The sequence below is a fragment of the Cystoisospora suis genome (assembly GCF_002600585.1).
Source record: "Cystoisospora suis strain Wien I chromosome Unknown contig_2929, whole genome shotgun sequence".
NCBI lineage: Eukaryota > Apicomplexa > Conoidasida > Eucoccidiorida > Sarcocystidae > Cystoisospora > Cystoisospora suis.
This window is the reverse complement of record NW_027155724.1, coordinates 18,442-34,140: the sequence shown is the minus strand read 5'-3', so window position 1 is coordinate 34,140 and position 15,699 is coordinate 18,442. Positions and strand designations below refer to the sequence as shown.

General features: G+C 50.6%; 2 protein-coding genes across 2 annotated transcripts; both read left to right on the top strand.

The window, feature by feature from the left end:
- Positions 1 to 2,498: 2,498 nt before the first annotated feature.
- On the top strand, positions 2,499 to 10,360 carry CSUI_005917 (ser thr phosphatase family protein; the record flags this gene model as incomplete). The annotated part of the gene is made up of 4 exons (XM_068066083.1): positions 2,499 to 7,432; positions 8,013 to 8,474; positions 9,293 to 9,359; positions 10,012 to 10,360. Coding segments are annotated over exons 1-4 (5,649 nt in total), but the record flags the coding sequence as incomplete, so codon positions are not given.
- Positions 10,361 to 11,748: 1,388 nt separating this feature from the next.
- CSUI_005916 (uncharacterized protein) lies at positions 11,749 to 14,965 on the top strand. The gene is made up of 2 exons (XM_068066082.1): positions 11,749 to 11,824; positions 12,675 to 14,965. The coding sequence occupies exon 2, from the start codon at positions 13,123 to 13,125 to the stop codon at positions 14,326 to 14,328; it is 1,206 nt and encodes a 401-aa protein (XP_067921943.1). The 5' UTR covers positions 11,749 to 11,824; positions 12,675 to 13,122; the 3' UTR covers positions 14,329 to 14,965.
- Positions 14,966 to 15,699: the final 734 nt, after the last annotated feature.

Genomic DNA, 15,699 nt, shown 5'->3' with positions numbered 1-15,699 from the left:
CATGGAAACACTAATCGGCAAGCTGGAAGTTATGTAATTTTCTCTCAATCTCTTGCCTGTACACGGCCTCCGTCACCGTCGCAGGAGGCCCGCTTCCAGAGGGGCAACATCTGTGCACGCCCTCGGCCTGCCTAGAACGTCTAGAGTCTTTTCGGTACCATAACGTCTGTTACGGCACCGCCCATCCCAGATGCGCTACACGGTACAGAGCTCTTGCGTCCACGCGCAAAACTCCTAGCTGTCTATCACACCGTTGCGGTGGCAGTTCAGCGGCTGACTATTATCCGAGTTCACAAAAAGACGGATCTCTCCCGAGCATGACATTGAGTAGGAGGGAAGGTCCTCCGGAAAACTTGCAAGACGTCTCGGTACGCTGAATCCTCAACCTCACAGGTAGCGACCACCGCCAGCAGCGCTCTCTGGGAAGGGAGAGACAGGCAGTAGCACTGCTCATTTGGCCATGCATGCTTGATCTTCAAGAAACTATTAGATCGGGAAGATAGTAGGCGGTGCCCACTCTTCTGCGGAAGAGAGGTTCCTTTTGTAGTGAACAAGGAGCTAAAGTTCGGATTCCTTTGTAGTGGTCAAAATTGGCCAAGCTGCTGGAAATCCGCATCTGGGTGTAAAGAAGTCACGATGCGTTCCGTACAGAGGAGGCTTGCGCACTAGAACTACCCCTCAGCGTAGATATTGCTGCTGCACAGCGGACTGGCAAATGTGGGCGCTAGACCTCAGTTGGGGTGGGTAGACAGCCGTAATACCTATCAACACGGCACAGAACTCCCGGTGTGAGGCAAATACGTGGGGCTCCTTCCTCTTTTGACAAAGCTGAAAACACCTCGAGAGATACTACCGACATCGGCTGTGGCGGGTTGCACGCTTCACCGCCACGTTCGAACCTTACTCATTCGCAGTACCTTCAGCGAAAGAACAGATAACGCAGTTCCTGAGGCAGCCGCTGTGTGTTCTAGATCAAGCGAGACCCGAACAGCCTGTCCCAAAGACCGCAGAAGTTCAAAGAATGAACCCCGCACACCTCAAGCCTCTAACAGCGTTATCACGACAGATGTCCGCGGGCGGTTGGATAACAAGCCGATCTCTTTTGGAGTCGAGACTGGCCCTTTGAGTCGTTGCTTGGATAGATGCCTGAGTCTTCCCGCGATAACGGTGGCCAGCAAGCTCAGGCCTTGGTTCGCCAAAATTGGGACTGGTCTAGAAGTGGGAGGTGCTTGCAGGCAACGTCAAGAAATTTTGGGCTTGTTTTCTCGTTCCGACTTGGATTTGTGTACACGATGTTTGGTAAAATGCGTGTCAAAGTAAAGGGCCAGTCGACGTCGAAGCCGATCACACTTTGATCTTCCACGGTGTCACGGAGAATGCTCCCCGCCTAATAACAATGACTGACACCGCCCGTTCAGCTCCACGTTTCCTTTTTCCCTCGGTGCTCCCTCTCGTGCCGAACTGTTTTACGGATGCTGACTCCCGGCCAAGCACAGTCTTTGTCACTTTTCAATGAGCACGCGGAGCGTGACCTCCAAGTTTTGTGGGAATTCTGTCCTCATAACAGCTCTCCTTCGGTGCCTTGTCCGTCTAGTCTCGGTTCTGCTGGCTCCGGATCTTCGTCCCGGCGCAGGAGTTCGGCTTTCACCCTGAAGGTTTCTAGATCCGTCTCCATTTCTAGGGGACTTCCTGATTTTCACCACTGGCCAATTAAAGATGCGGACCCCGAAACAAACAGTGCGAAATCTTTCTTCTTGCATCGCGTGGACAGCATTTTCTTCCTTTCCGATCTGACTTCCAGCGTCTCAGACGGACGTCCCCTTTTTTGTCCCCATTTGCTGAGCTTCGGTACAAGTGGTTCACACTCAACAATACCGCAGTTCTTCCATGTTAAAGGTGCCAGAGTTCATGTATCCCCGTACAGGGATGTCGGAGGCAGCGAAGAAACAGAAGGACAGCAAAAGCGCTCCAATGCACTCTTCCCACTTTTCCATGGGGGGAAGGTGTCTCTCCAAGTCACTCCGTCTGAATCCTTGCAGGCTGGGATCGCCAGGAACAATTTTTCTAAGGCACTGGTGTACTATGCATTGTCCGCGGTACTCAAGGTAGAGGACTTTAAGAAGTCAGGTTCTCAATGGAGGACGTTACCTTTCGCCTGTCAGCTGAGCCCTAGTTTTGGAGACGTAAAGGGGAACCGTTCTCATGACGACCTGCTTTCTTGGGAATGGTCGCCCGAACCTAGTGCCGTCCGTGTTCAGCCGTTCTATTTGAAGCAGACGGCACGAACGAGCTCTTTCTCGCCATTGCCTTCTAGTACTACTCTGATTCAATCTTGTGTCTCCTTCGCCGTGAGGCTCGTGTCCCTCTCGCGACGAGACCATGGGAGGGCAGGATATATCGGTAGCACCGTCCGAGGCCGGAAAAGAGCCTTCCAAATTTTTTGCGGCTGCCGCTGGCTGACGAGCTGCTTCTTTGCGTGGTTGTTTTGTCTCTCTAGAATTGCAAGTGCTTCGGATATACCTAACGGTGGCACCTTCAGTCCGGGTGTCTGGGGCTGGGGGGGACAGCCTCAGAGTCTCTCTGGAAACCCTCCTTTGGACTCAGCCACTAACTACCAGCCTCAGCCATCATGGACCTCTGGGGTGCAGCAGCAATGGGGGATGCTCCCACAGCAGTATCCGGTGGCATACCTACCGCTCGCTCCTCAATGGGGGAAAACGCCAGGTGTTTCACTGGAAGGGACCGGAGAAAGAAAAGACAAGAGCGCGGGAGAAGCTTTCACTGATCGCAGCTCCTCCCAAGACCCTGCGCCGGTGCAGCAAGAGAACTTGCGGACAGAGTCACGCTCTCCAAGTTCATCTGTCCGAGGCAGTGAATTCACTGCGGCAAGCCAGTGGGGGGCATCTCCCTCAGTGCCTCAAGCACAGCACTGGAACACCCCCATGCAGCAGCGTACTTCAGATCCTTCGGTTGCGGTGGCGCCTGCGGCGGTGCGAGGCGAAAACGCGCAGATAGGGCCTACTGCGGCTCCTTACCGGCAAAATGCCAGTTCTCAAAACGGAGAGGACGAACAGGCAAGTGCTGTGCCTCTGCCGCGGGCCCCAGATGTTGTTGTTCCAACATACACGGTGCAGAACAGGGACAATGCAAGCTCTCCTGCTACTCCTACGGACGATACACGGCCTGCGCCTGTACAGGCAGCTCCGGCAGTGCGCCCTGCTTCAGACCACACCTCCTCTCCGCCGGCGGCGAACTCCGTGACGGCGCAAGACACTCGCCAAAAACAGCCCTCCTCTCAGCACCCGTACGCGGATTCGGACAGGCGTCAAAAGGAGATATACGATAGTGGGAGGGTAACTCAGACCTCAGGACCTCCCGCCTCTCCTTCATGGCAAATGCCCACTTCCTCAGTATCCACACCTCCCGAGGCATTCCAAGCAGCACCTTCAAGTCAGGGCATTGAGGTACCACATCAGCATCAGGAAGCAGGCCATTCAGACACCTACCAGGATCGGCCTAATACATGGTTTGATGATCGCTTGAGCGCCCCGGTTTCTCCTCAACAGAACATGCAGTCAGCACCGCAGAATGAGAGCCCGCCCCCCGAGAAAATCCAGCAACAGAGAACTGTCTACGAATCTTTTCAAACCGCTCCACCAGAGCCACCTAATACTTTTCAGAATCCTCCGAATTTCCCTGGAATGATACCCCAAGCAGGCGGTGTTGATGGACGTGGTAGTTTGCCTTCTTCCTTCGCTTGGAATCCCCAGCAGGGACAAAACGCACTTGACGTTCCTTCTTCCCCGGTAATGTCTCCCTATTTCCCCACAGTTTCCCCGGCGGTAGGTTTCTTTCCTCCGCCCAGCTATCCTCAGTCCCCTCTCACCGCTGGTGCGATGTGGCATCCGACTATGATGAATACCCTACCGAGACTGACAAGCCATCAACCATCTGCTGCCCTTCCTTTCCTTCCAGTCCCACCAGAAGGTCTTCCAGGAACTGTAGCGGGGGTTTCATTAGATCCTGGCCATTCAGTCTACCCCTACGCGCACTTCCCCTTCAACTTCCGACCGACCCCGACCCCGCTACCATCCTACAGCGCCCCGTGGATGATGCCTACATTTCACCCTAACGGGAACTCGAGCCCCTGGTTGCAAGTCTTTAACATTCATATGTCTCCTCCCCCGCTACCTTCATCTCCCGACAACGCATGGACCTCTGCTGCTCTCTCTCCACCGGGGGGAGAAGACAACAGACACGATGGGAAACTCCAGCAGGAAGCAGAAGACGCGCGCACGCGCATCATTCAAAAAAAAGACCGTGGAAAAAGCATTCAAGAAGAGAAATCTGCTTCTGCCCGCGGGGCTCGGGCAATAGAACACGCAGACAAAAGGGGTTTCAGAGATGAAACGGATAGCAGCCAGGATGACAGTAATACGGTTGAAGAAGATTCAACGGACCGGCACTGGAATTCGCCCGGTCCGAGAAGCAGCCGTTCACCGGCTTTCATTGAAGTGCGGAATGAAGCGATGATTCTCGAGAGAGAACTTCAGGGGACATCCTTGGATGAGGTTCACCCCGCTCTTAGAGGGGGTCCCGAAAGAGACATGCCTGTCGGGGCGTTTTATCATTTCCAAGGTAGAGATGGTAGGATGCAGGATTCAAAGAAGTTCAGTCATCCTCGAGGTCCCAACTATCCCGAGAGGACATCTAACCACGGGACCAAGTGGAGTCCTGGGGGGACAGGTGGACGCAACCCGCCACATAGGAGTTTCGATCAGGATGATGACAGTGATGAGCTCATAGCCTATCGTCCTTACAAAAGCCATAGAAATAGAGAGACGAACTACGATGATCCAAACACACTTCACAGTCGACCACGAGACCCTCCGTTCAGAGAATCACCAGGTATTAAGTTCGCCAACCCCACTCGCCGGACACGTGGAGAAGAACGGGAGTTTTCCCGTCCATTCAGGCCATCTGTTTCCTTACCGTCGAATGATATTTTAGAGAATTTATTCGGTAGTCTTTACACGGAAACTACGCGACGCAGCACACTTGGGACTCTATGTGCAGAAGAGACCTTTCGAATAGCGTGGCTCACCGACCTCGAGGTGGACCCTGGCTATTCTTCCCGCGCCTCTGTCAAGATGAGCTGTCGAGATCCTGACAGAGGAAAAACACACCATAATCCCGGCACAGACGAGGTTTCGCCATCCACTCCAGAGCAGGGGCAGCAACCGCACGGCCTCTCTCGTAGTGATGCTGCACACGTCCCTGACAAGGCCAGTTCGACCAGTCCTTTCACTAATACCACTACGGCGGCCACAACTACGGAGAATCTTACTAGTAGTTTTATCAATAGTCATCACGACACTCCACTTACATATCAACGATCCTCCTCAAATAGTGAAGAACGTCATCGTGGGGAACAGCCTTCAGCCAGCATTGTTGAAAGAATAACAACAACGGAGAGAGTCCCACCTGGCACACCCGCTGCCTTGACGTCGACAGATTCTTCGAAGGAAATTGAAGAACGCGTTGGTCTCAATGCTGATGAGAATGCACTACCGTTCGGAGACCCCTCTCAAGGAAGTTCCTCTGAGACCCGCGGACTAGGACAGCGGGACGGCGGAGAGTCGACAGACAATCAGACAATTGAAAAGAATCAGGGAGACGACCCTCACGAAAGCAACGGACATAAAGATGACATCATGAACACGAACAGGAGTTCTAACTCCCGTCAGGAGAAGGAAGGAAACATAAGAAAACCGGAAGATCTTACAGAGGAGGAAAAAGTAGATGAAGTGAGCCCAGCAACGGCAGTGCTAGGCAGACCGGGTTGTGATGCCCCTCTTGTTCTTCTTGACAAGGCTCTGGATGACATTCAAACTCTTGCAGACATCAGTAGTACGTTAGAAGGCCTTTTGTTAACACAGCAGAGAGAAGAAGATGAAGCACCGACAAGCGAAGAAGTAGACGGAACCTCTTTCTCTCCATGGGAACATGACAGGTGGAGGGAGTGGGCAGGGAAGAATGAGCGGCAAGAGCCTCGTCTTTGGCCAGAGGAGTTTCATGATACAGACAGCTATAGAGTTCCGAGCAATCAAGATAGTAAGGACCTGATCCTGAGGTACTTGAAAGCCCGTTCCCATCTGTATAACCCACCTCACAATCCTACCCTCGTTGAAGAAGTCCAGAACAAGACGCAAGTTCCACAGCCTCTTCACTTTGAGAAGGAAAGCGTTCCTCTTACTGATAACCTTCAAGACGCATTCGAGAAGACAACTCCTTCGTTCATTGATGAAAGCCCTGGGACAGCTCACTATGTTTTGCGTCCTCTCCGCCTTTCAAAGGGATCTTTGGAATCAAAGAACGAGCAAACATCCCATCCATTCAGAGGCCATCCCGAGATTTCCTCTTCTCAGCCGAATGAGAAGGGCGAGGAAGAACTAAGGTGGTCGTCAGTAAAGTATCTATGGTCGATACTCGAGAACATCGAGAGAGCACCCCACCAGGTCCTCCCCTCTCAAGTATCCCCCTTGCCCGTGGTAGTGCAGCTGCCGTCTGGCTTTTTATGGGAACAGATGCAGACAATAGAAAGACAAGAGTCGTTGTCACCAGACATTCAGACCACGAGAGATGGTCAAAGATTAGTAGTAGTACCCACCTTACAGCCTTTCTACAGACCGACGCAAGACAGGAAGGTGGACACACCACCACCACCACCGGGAGTCTGGACTATTCTTCATGATGATCTTCTTCTCCAACAACACCGCAGTCAAACGTTTCTTCGCGTGATGCTCTTATTAATGGCGCTTAGGAGGAGATACGGACACGTCAGTCGAACCCCGGTGGTGGTCTTCCCAGACGAGGCGAGGAGTACGGCTCGAAAGACAGAAGAAGACTTTTTAAACGAGTCTTCACATACTGACGGGACCGTTCGGACACAGGAGAATCAGACTACAGGTAGTAGTGAGCTCCTGGTGGCTACCTCACAACCTGAGCGTGTTCACGGAGGTGCAGCTCTTGTAGAAGAGGGACAGGCGGAGAAGGAGAAGCATCGAGAGACTCGTCGGCTTGGTAGAAAAACAGTGATAGGGTCCACGGTGCTTAAAGGATACAGAGATGAGACAGGGACAGAAGAGAAGATGGAATGGGATGAAGACGAAGAAGACCTAGAAATGCCCTACGTGAGAAGGCGGGAATATGGGAAAGGCTACTACGCAGAGAGGGAAAGAGAGGACGCATTCACAGAGGGAGGAAGAAGGCGCGAAGAAGAAGATGAAGAAGAAGAGAAGATGAGATTGTTTACGAAAAAAGAAAAAGATGAAACAGATCAGCTCTTGTGTATCGCTCAAACCCCCGTTGAGGCGATCCTAGTCTCGGGTGACTTCGTAGGGAAAACCCCTTCTTATAATGATGAAGAACGGTTAGAACTACGGGGAATCTTTCTTTCAAAAGGTCTCCCCCTATTTCAAGGAAGACTTCGAAATGGTCCCAATAACATGGATATCTGAAACAAGTGAATTCTATCTCTTTCCATTATGGGGCCATGCACCGTCTCTCACTGTAGATACACCGTACCATGGAGGATACTGACTGTGTATGTCTATGCATATATATGTATATAGTCGACAAGTGAAGAATCTTTTAGGAAGCAGCTCCTCTTTCCAGGTGTTTCATGCGCTCGGATGTAACACTAGGGCGCCAGCATTCTCGGTCCCTTCATAACGAATGCCCAGGGCACGGGTATCTTTTTCCCCCTATCTATATGTATCTGTCTGTCTCTCTCGCTATATATATCTGGGCTAGCAGAGATGCCTTATCTCTTACTAAAGCGGTATCTTGTGGTGTATAGACGGACCTGCTATTCACAAGACCAGGAGAGACGATGGAACCTTACAGGATGATCTGGTGAAGCAAACGAGCATCAAGCATAACAGCTGTCTCCTGCTGTTCTCTTAACACTTTCTTTCGTCTCTTCTTCTTTGGATCTCTTGTTTTTCCAGCTGGAAGGCTCTCAGTGAAGCCACGAAGAGACTTTATCAGCGTTTTCTTTTCTTTTCTCCCTCTCCTACCTCTACTTCTTCAACTCTCTCTGAGATGAGTCACCACGCTAGCCCAGACCTTCCACACAAGGAAGGAAAAGACACTGCCTTCTCTTCAGACGCTCAACCTGAAAGCAACCTTCAGAGAAGCTCCACGAATGACCAACAGCCGGGGGGTCATCATTCTACCTTGACAGAAGAACAAGAAGAGAATGATATCGGGAGATATCAGGAGATCCGCCGTGCAACAAGCAAGAAAGGACAGAGCAGCTCTCTACTACCGGAGAAGAAGACGCGTTCGGGTGTAACAGGAGAAACTTCTCCTTCGAAACACATGGCTAGCATGCAGCTGATCTTTGTTGTCGGAGAGAAAGATATACCTCTTGAAAGAGGACAGGGTGGTGGACTTTCGCTTCCTTCCTTGTAAGCCACGCTAGGAATGGAGACACATGCACACATTCTTGAGAGAAAGACTTCTGCTTGACACTTGATGAGGTTGAACATACTCCCTCCTCACCCAGCAGAGACGGAGACTGTCGAACGGACCGGGAACTCGGAGGCTTCTCGCTGATGTGAATTCCTCATTGAAAAATGACTAGACATGGAAGAGCTGCCATGCACAGCTACCGATGTCTACCTAGACACATTCACGTTGTCTACCTTTTACCTTTTCTATCATCAGGCATGTAACACAGAACGAATAGACAAGAGTCTTTTCCTTGTTATCTCCTTACCGCTGTTGTGCCATCGGAATCTCCACGCACACATATACATACCATTCTGATGAAAAGAAGATGACCTCTACACGTCTCTATGGTCCATAAAAGTATCTCTCTCCGTAGATCCCACCTCATCCTTCAGGGAAGAAGAAAGAGAGGCGCGGGAAAATGTCGCGCTGTCCTTCTGGAAACTTCTCCCATTTGCTGTTGTGCAGAGAATGAATGAATTCTCTACTGAGCCTTGGAGACCAGCCAGTCTTCACGGGGGGTCACTCCTGTTACGGCTGACTTCGACTCAGCCCTTTGTTTTCAGTGACTGTGCAGCGCTACGTCCTCCAGACCCTCGACAAGATGCTCTTGCCTGCAGAGCGGTAGAGAAAGAGAAACACAGCTACATTCGCAGTCCTCTCCGTATAAATTGGAACAGAAAGACGGTGCCTATTCACGTCTTTCTCAAGTGTACTCCGCTTATTGGGAGACAGCTGCATGTATCCTGACTTGGTGATTTTCTGTCTTTTGTAGATCCTGGAGAAAGAAGCTTTATGAACTATGGAAACCTATACTTCCAGGTGATGAAGCTAACAGGAAGGTAAGGCAGCCATCCTTCTTCCTGACTGACAAGTGACGCTCGTCTCTTCTATTCCTCGTTTCTCTCACTCTCTTCCAGCACTCGTCATGTGCCATACAATCCGGCAGGTACTCCTAGTGTATGTACAGCCAACGTACATACATATATACATATATACACCTTACATATACCCCTTGACACACGGAAGCTGTTGATGGAGCCGTTTGTCAGCCATCGTAGGCAAGAGAGTTCCGCGTACATATGGTGTACGTACACTTCGATCATACACATTTTATTGTCATGGCTCGTGAGCCTTGGGCGAGATGATCTTATTCACACCTTCTGCGATTCCACGACTAGATGAATTCAGCCGTTTACAGCTGCTGGCAAGGAGAACAACAACCACTTCCTCCATGTATTCGATGAGTTGTAGCTAATACTTTGCTTCGCCGCTTCTTGTAGTTCTCTCTCCTCTCGTATCGTTCTAGGGAAGATATAGAGGAGACGTAGACCCATCGGGTTGCCATAGAAAGGCTTCAGAAAAAGCAGTTTGTTCCATCATTCAATACATTCTATACGGAGAAGAATAGAGAGTCGAGCTCCTCTCTACTCATTCACAAACATGTTCGCAAAACATTGGGGTTGATGAATGGTGTTTCTATCGCATTCTCAGACCTTCTTGAGGGGATTGTACTATCGAACAGAACTTCGGAAACGTCCTGGAGTGATATTTCTCGTCTTGAATTCTCTTCTATATTCACCTTCTGCTTCTTCTGATCGTTCTTCATTTCCTTTCTCTCCTCCTCGCCGCTGCCGAGTATCCGTGGCTTCCCCGGGAGCTTCTTCTCGATACTCTAGCGAGTCCATCAGTAATACTCCGACGACTACAAGTGTCAATAATACATGCGCTGATGACGGGATAGAAGGAGTCGGAGACATAAGGAAAGAATCGTCTCCGGCTTTCTCAAGCAGCGAGGAATCAGGTCGAGATACATTCATATCTGACGATGAAAGTGATCCAGGTATAAGAAGGCCATTCATACATACTCCTCTCTATCTCTCTCCCCCATCTTACTCTTACTGGGCTGAAGAAGGCGATGGTGGACACAGCATACGGATACTCAAACTAGCCTACTCGTCGTATATGAAACTTACAGGGTCGGAATGGGTTTAGCTTGGACCAACTGTCTCGTCTCCACGGGTGTTCGAAGACCAGGGGGCAGGAGATGCTATGTACCAAGGTACCAGGTGATCAACACGTGAAGTAGAAAAGCGAGAATCGTCTCTACACTGTATGACTGCTTGTACATATTTCTCCTCTTTCATGATTCCATCTGAACTCTTAAAAGTCTATGACTTTTAACTCTGCAAAGAGAGTCTAAAGATTGCATTTCGCGCCGATGTCCTGCTCATGGAAGGTTGGTTCTCCAGCACCGAAGCCCTTGGTAGACAGATAGATAGCTGGCTTCCGAGACCAGACACCGGGATACAGCCGCCGTCTGGTTCTCTTCTAACGGCGAAAGGCCGATGTGGAGAAATTAAGAATTACAGGTGTCGTTTGTGTCCCGTGTGTCTCTTGAAGACGGAACGGTAGACCTAACTACGAAAGAGACAAAAAGCTAGATAAGAGTCTATAGCTCACGATCCCAGTAACCTCTCTAGTCAGCGGAAGGGAACCGCAGTCGTCTTTAGAGAGAAGTACCGGGAAAGTAAGCCCGAAGAAGAGACAGCGTTCGAAAGAAAGAACTTTCTTTTCTTCTCGGTGATGTGTCTCTCGATGACTGATAATAACTTCTTAGCGGGACAATTCGCATGGCTGGAAGGTCAACTCAACCTGGCGCGTTCAAGAGGAGAGCAGGCAAGTTCTCTTCTTCGTCCAGATAAACCAGAGACCCCATAGCAGTCTACTGGTGTCTAGTGTACATACACATAGGGACGCGGAACAATGTTTGAAAGCGGGGCCCAAGAGGTGAAGCAGGAGAGAGCAAAAGATTTAGACAGCTCAGACGTCCGTTTCCTACTTTTGCTTTTTATCGCTTAGCATTGTAATCTTTTCCCTCAAATTCTTCTCGTGTCCATGCCTGGCCTCTCGGAGCGCTCTTAGTTGGAATGATGTGAGGCTGAGCGCACTGCATGTGTGTGGGCTCCGTCGACGCGAGAAGACTTACAGATGACGACCCCAATCAAAGAGTTTAGAGTAGATCAAAGAGTGATACAGTGAAGAGTCAAGTACTGTTTACTCGTTTTGCATTGATTAGACTGGCAAGGTAAACTTCTAGGACAGGGAGTCTTTCGTGGACGCATGTGTGTCCCTTGTGGGATGTGTATATACAGCTGAGGAGAAACTATGTCTTGTTGACATTACCTCTCTGTGTTTTCTTGATTGGCTATCTACAGGCAATTATCGCAGGACATATTCCTCCGGGGATAGGTCGGGCGGAAGGCGGTGAAGACCTCCTTCTCTGGAAATCGAGCTACACTCGAAAGTAAGTACTCCACGTCTCTTCTTTCCAGCTTGCTTTCTAGCATGCGGACTCGACACTCCTACTCCCCCCCCTCTTTTGGTTTAAATGAAAACCTTGAAGCTAACAGATCGTAGTGCCACGGAGAATGAATGAAGCTGGGGTGGAATTGAGGCTGTGTTGAAAGGAAGGAAGTTCCTTTCAGTCCGTTCAAGGCTATGCGGATCAGAGCACGATTCTAGTGAAAGGCTGTTCTGCTATGAACCTTCCGGGAAGTAGTCACCTAGAGAGTGGGAGTGCCATTCTTAGTAAAAGACCAGCAATTGTAAACTGTTCCTAAGATTCTGCAGCGTGGCTAGCTACCTGAGCGTTCCCCCCTCTATGCGTGCATACCATCACACGATTGCCCCCTCTACGGACCTAGACCGGATTTGAGTGACTAGAAGGAATCGACATAACGGTCAGGAGAGGAAGGCTTTTTCACTGGAACTAGGGTTCTCAGTCAGGACGTCCGGAGTAGTGGAGTAGCAGAGCTTTCTAGAGTATCTGACGACATTACAAGTAGCTTACTATCGTCCTAGCAAGGACATGAAAAATTTCACCTAGTTGCCTTACCCGGGGGTTTGCGTGCGTCTGAGCTCCGAGGGATAAAGCGTCGAGAGTATGAAGAAAGCCAACGACGACGAAAAGTTTGCTGTCTCAAGTATTCACGGGCTCGCTCAGCAGGTCCTTAGATAGGGTCTCTGATGACACACAGACAGACCTTAGCGAAAATGAAAACGGTGCTGCTCGTGTTATAGAGCTGTTCTAGTTTCGGCTACTGTCACAGTACCACTTCCCTCAGTTCCCTGTTTTTGTGCTGTACGGCTTTCAGATTTCTGAGTATCGCCTCACGGTTCCCTGATGTCATCGTCGCACACGTCTTCGGGCATTTACACGAAGACACTTTTCGCACTGTTTCTTCTCCACGGCCTTCTTCACGCTCTGGAGCCGGGCTTGCACCGCGTTCCCCTTCATCGGGTATTCCCCCAAGCAGGGGAAGCCGTAAGACTACGTGGGCCAACATTACTCGACAGCCACTCCACGGCCCACGATATCTCCGAGGTAGTCAGTACTTTGCAGATAGTTATTATCAGGAATACGGCCGAGATTCACTTGATACAACAGAAGCACCCCAGGGACACCCAAGGGACTCCACTTCAGACGCTTCGGGTCTTTCATCCCAAAAGTGTCTACGACCACCACCTCCACCACCTCCGTTTGCATCAGAGGATTTCTTCTGGAAAAGAGGACAAGAAGAGGCTTTCTCGTGGCAACCTCCAATGCTGATAGGTCCTTCTTTATCTCCACGCTACGGCGCATATCCTGCGTGGCGGATGCTACTGTTCTCTCCGTACACATACACTCAGCCTATGCCGCCGTCTCACTTGCTGAAGCGAAATCAGTCAGAGCGAGGGCGGAGAACCGGTCCGACCACCATGCTTCTTGCGAGACCGCGATATGTTTTACAAGACTACTTTCAGTATCAAATACCTCACCCGAGGGATTCGAGAATCTGTTCGAACAAGGAAAGAGATGGACCTGGCAGCGAGCAAACGACAATGAACGGAGAGACGAATCTGAACACTTCTATTCCCACATCCTTCCTGTTCGAACCGACGCGTAACGTTAGCATGCGAAATCTCTCAGCCACTTCGAAAGTAATCACGACAGCCAACGAAAATAAGAGGTCAGAGAGATCCTCGGATCAAGATAGTCCCCAAAGAAGGCACACCACGGAACCAGAACAGAACAGCAACAGAGAAGAGGTTCACGGAGATGATCAGGAGACGTCTCTTGCCGTAGACCCACAAACAACAGGGACAGACGATGTGAATGCGTCGATGACGGCTTCTCGCAACACAACAGAAGATCTTGTCAGTCCTCGGCAGGCGTCCCTAACGGGACGCCCCTCGGGTGCGGAAGCTGGAGCAAAGCTTGTCGGCACTCCAAGCTCGACCGCGAACCAAGAGCGACCTTCCGTTGATCCACCTACTGCAGCAGCCCGTAATGAAAAGAAGGGAAAGGAGAGTAGGCGCCTCGAACGACAAAAGGAGGGTGAGTACTTTACAGCTGCGGACCCGGGATATGCTCAAGAAGAACAGAAGACCGAGGAAGCGGTGAGCGTCGGAGAGGGGTCACCTGAAGCTCTCTCGCGCGGCTTCTCTCTTCGCTATATGTTCACGGCATTACACGAGAAAGCGTGTCTCTCTGCTCTTGGCTTGGCGTCAATTGCGGAATCCATAAGAAGGAGCCGGGAGGTCTTCGAAAGAGTCACAATCGGGAAAGGCCAGACTGACGTTGACAGAGCTACCTTCTACTGTCAGACAAGACACTTGGAGGTTTCAGAATATGAAGAGTGCATGCAGAGGTTGCACTTAGAGATTCATGAAGACAAGCATCACGTTCCCCGACCATCAGCCAACAGTGCGGAAAGTCCATTATCAATGACGGTAGCCCAGGCAATACTCAGCCGGATTCGCGGTTGAAATCAAACCGCCCTACTGAGGGGGTGGTCGCTCATTAGGGCAGGTCACACAAACGAACTCTTGTTAAAACTAATTCACTCACTCAGGCCACGTAGAGAAACAAGAAGACAAAATCTACCCCAAGCGAATCGGGTTCTCACCGCCATTGAACCCTTACTCTTCTGACGCAACCAGTTAGAGAGACGGAAGTTTTTTCGGCGAGGTGTTTCCTGAATGGACGGTGCTCAGTGGAAATCTCGTTCTGGTCCGCCAATGCCCGAACAGAGGGAGGGCTCTAGGACATTGAGAATGAGTTCATGTCTGTCTTGCTCTGTCACACTACGCCCCTACCGTCGCAAGAGTAGGAACGGATGTATCGCGAGTGTTGGGTCAGACCCCACTAGCACAAGCACCGTAGTGTTGTAACGATGTTTGCATATTCTTTGAGATTTATTTGAAGCGATGCGGAGCCCTTTCTTCGCAAAGTTGCGGGTCCTCACCTAGGCGTGCTCGACATCCAAAGGAAGCAGCGAGAGGAGAAAGAAGGGAGAAAGGAAGCAGCACAGACCGCCTGAGACTCCCGCTTCGAGCAGAAGTGGAGCCACTCGCGAAGACCAGGAGATTGATGAGGGGGAATCCCTTTTCTCCGAGTAGGGTTTTGAACGGTTCTGCTTGTTGCGTTTTTGTTGACTGCTGAACAGCAGCCCAGTCTGCTTACATCGGTGAATGTGTGTCATGTGACAGACTTCGAGTGAGCGGAAATGCGATAGGTTCTCTTTAGATGAAGAAGGACAGCTGAGTTCCTCATGAGGAGCTTTTTCGGAATCCGGGAGAAGTCGCTGAACATTCAACATCAATGTCTTCAACTGTAGTGAACTCGAGGATACGGAGAAGGAGCAAAGTACAGTACCAGAAGCACTGGTCGGATACTACTTGAGGAGTCAGACTGCAATAGCTAGACTTTAACTCCCGTTCACTAAGCTACGAAAATGTGAGGGATTCAGCGGTCATTGCACTGTGGTAAGGAGCCATTCTACCGCGTGAATTACACTGCCTCCTTTGTGGAGCAACACAGTCTCCTCTGCTTCTTGTGACACGTGTGAGCGGGGAGGCCAAGTGGAAGCCCTCGATAAGTTTGGAACTTCTGCATGCGATTCAGTACTTTCTCATCACTCAGCATCCGGTGTCACACGGTAGCTTGCTCCGTCGTTTCCTAAGGAGCGAGGGAATCAAACTAAGTATGTGTGTCCCCCTCCTCTAACCACTTCAAATCGATTGTTTCAGCATCGACTTCTCCGTAGATAAGGCCGTCCCCGGGTGTGCTGGCGAACAGAGAGGACTTTCCCAACACCTCCTGAACGGGTAACAAGGCATACGCCAGATCTCTGAAAA

What these genes read in the sequence shown, in the direction of transcription:
- CSUI_005916 (XM_068066082.1), top strand. Translation starts at nt 13,123, where the DNA reads ATGCTGATAGGTCCTTCTTTATCTCCACGCTACGGCGCATATCCTGCG.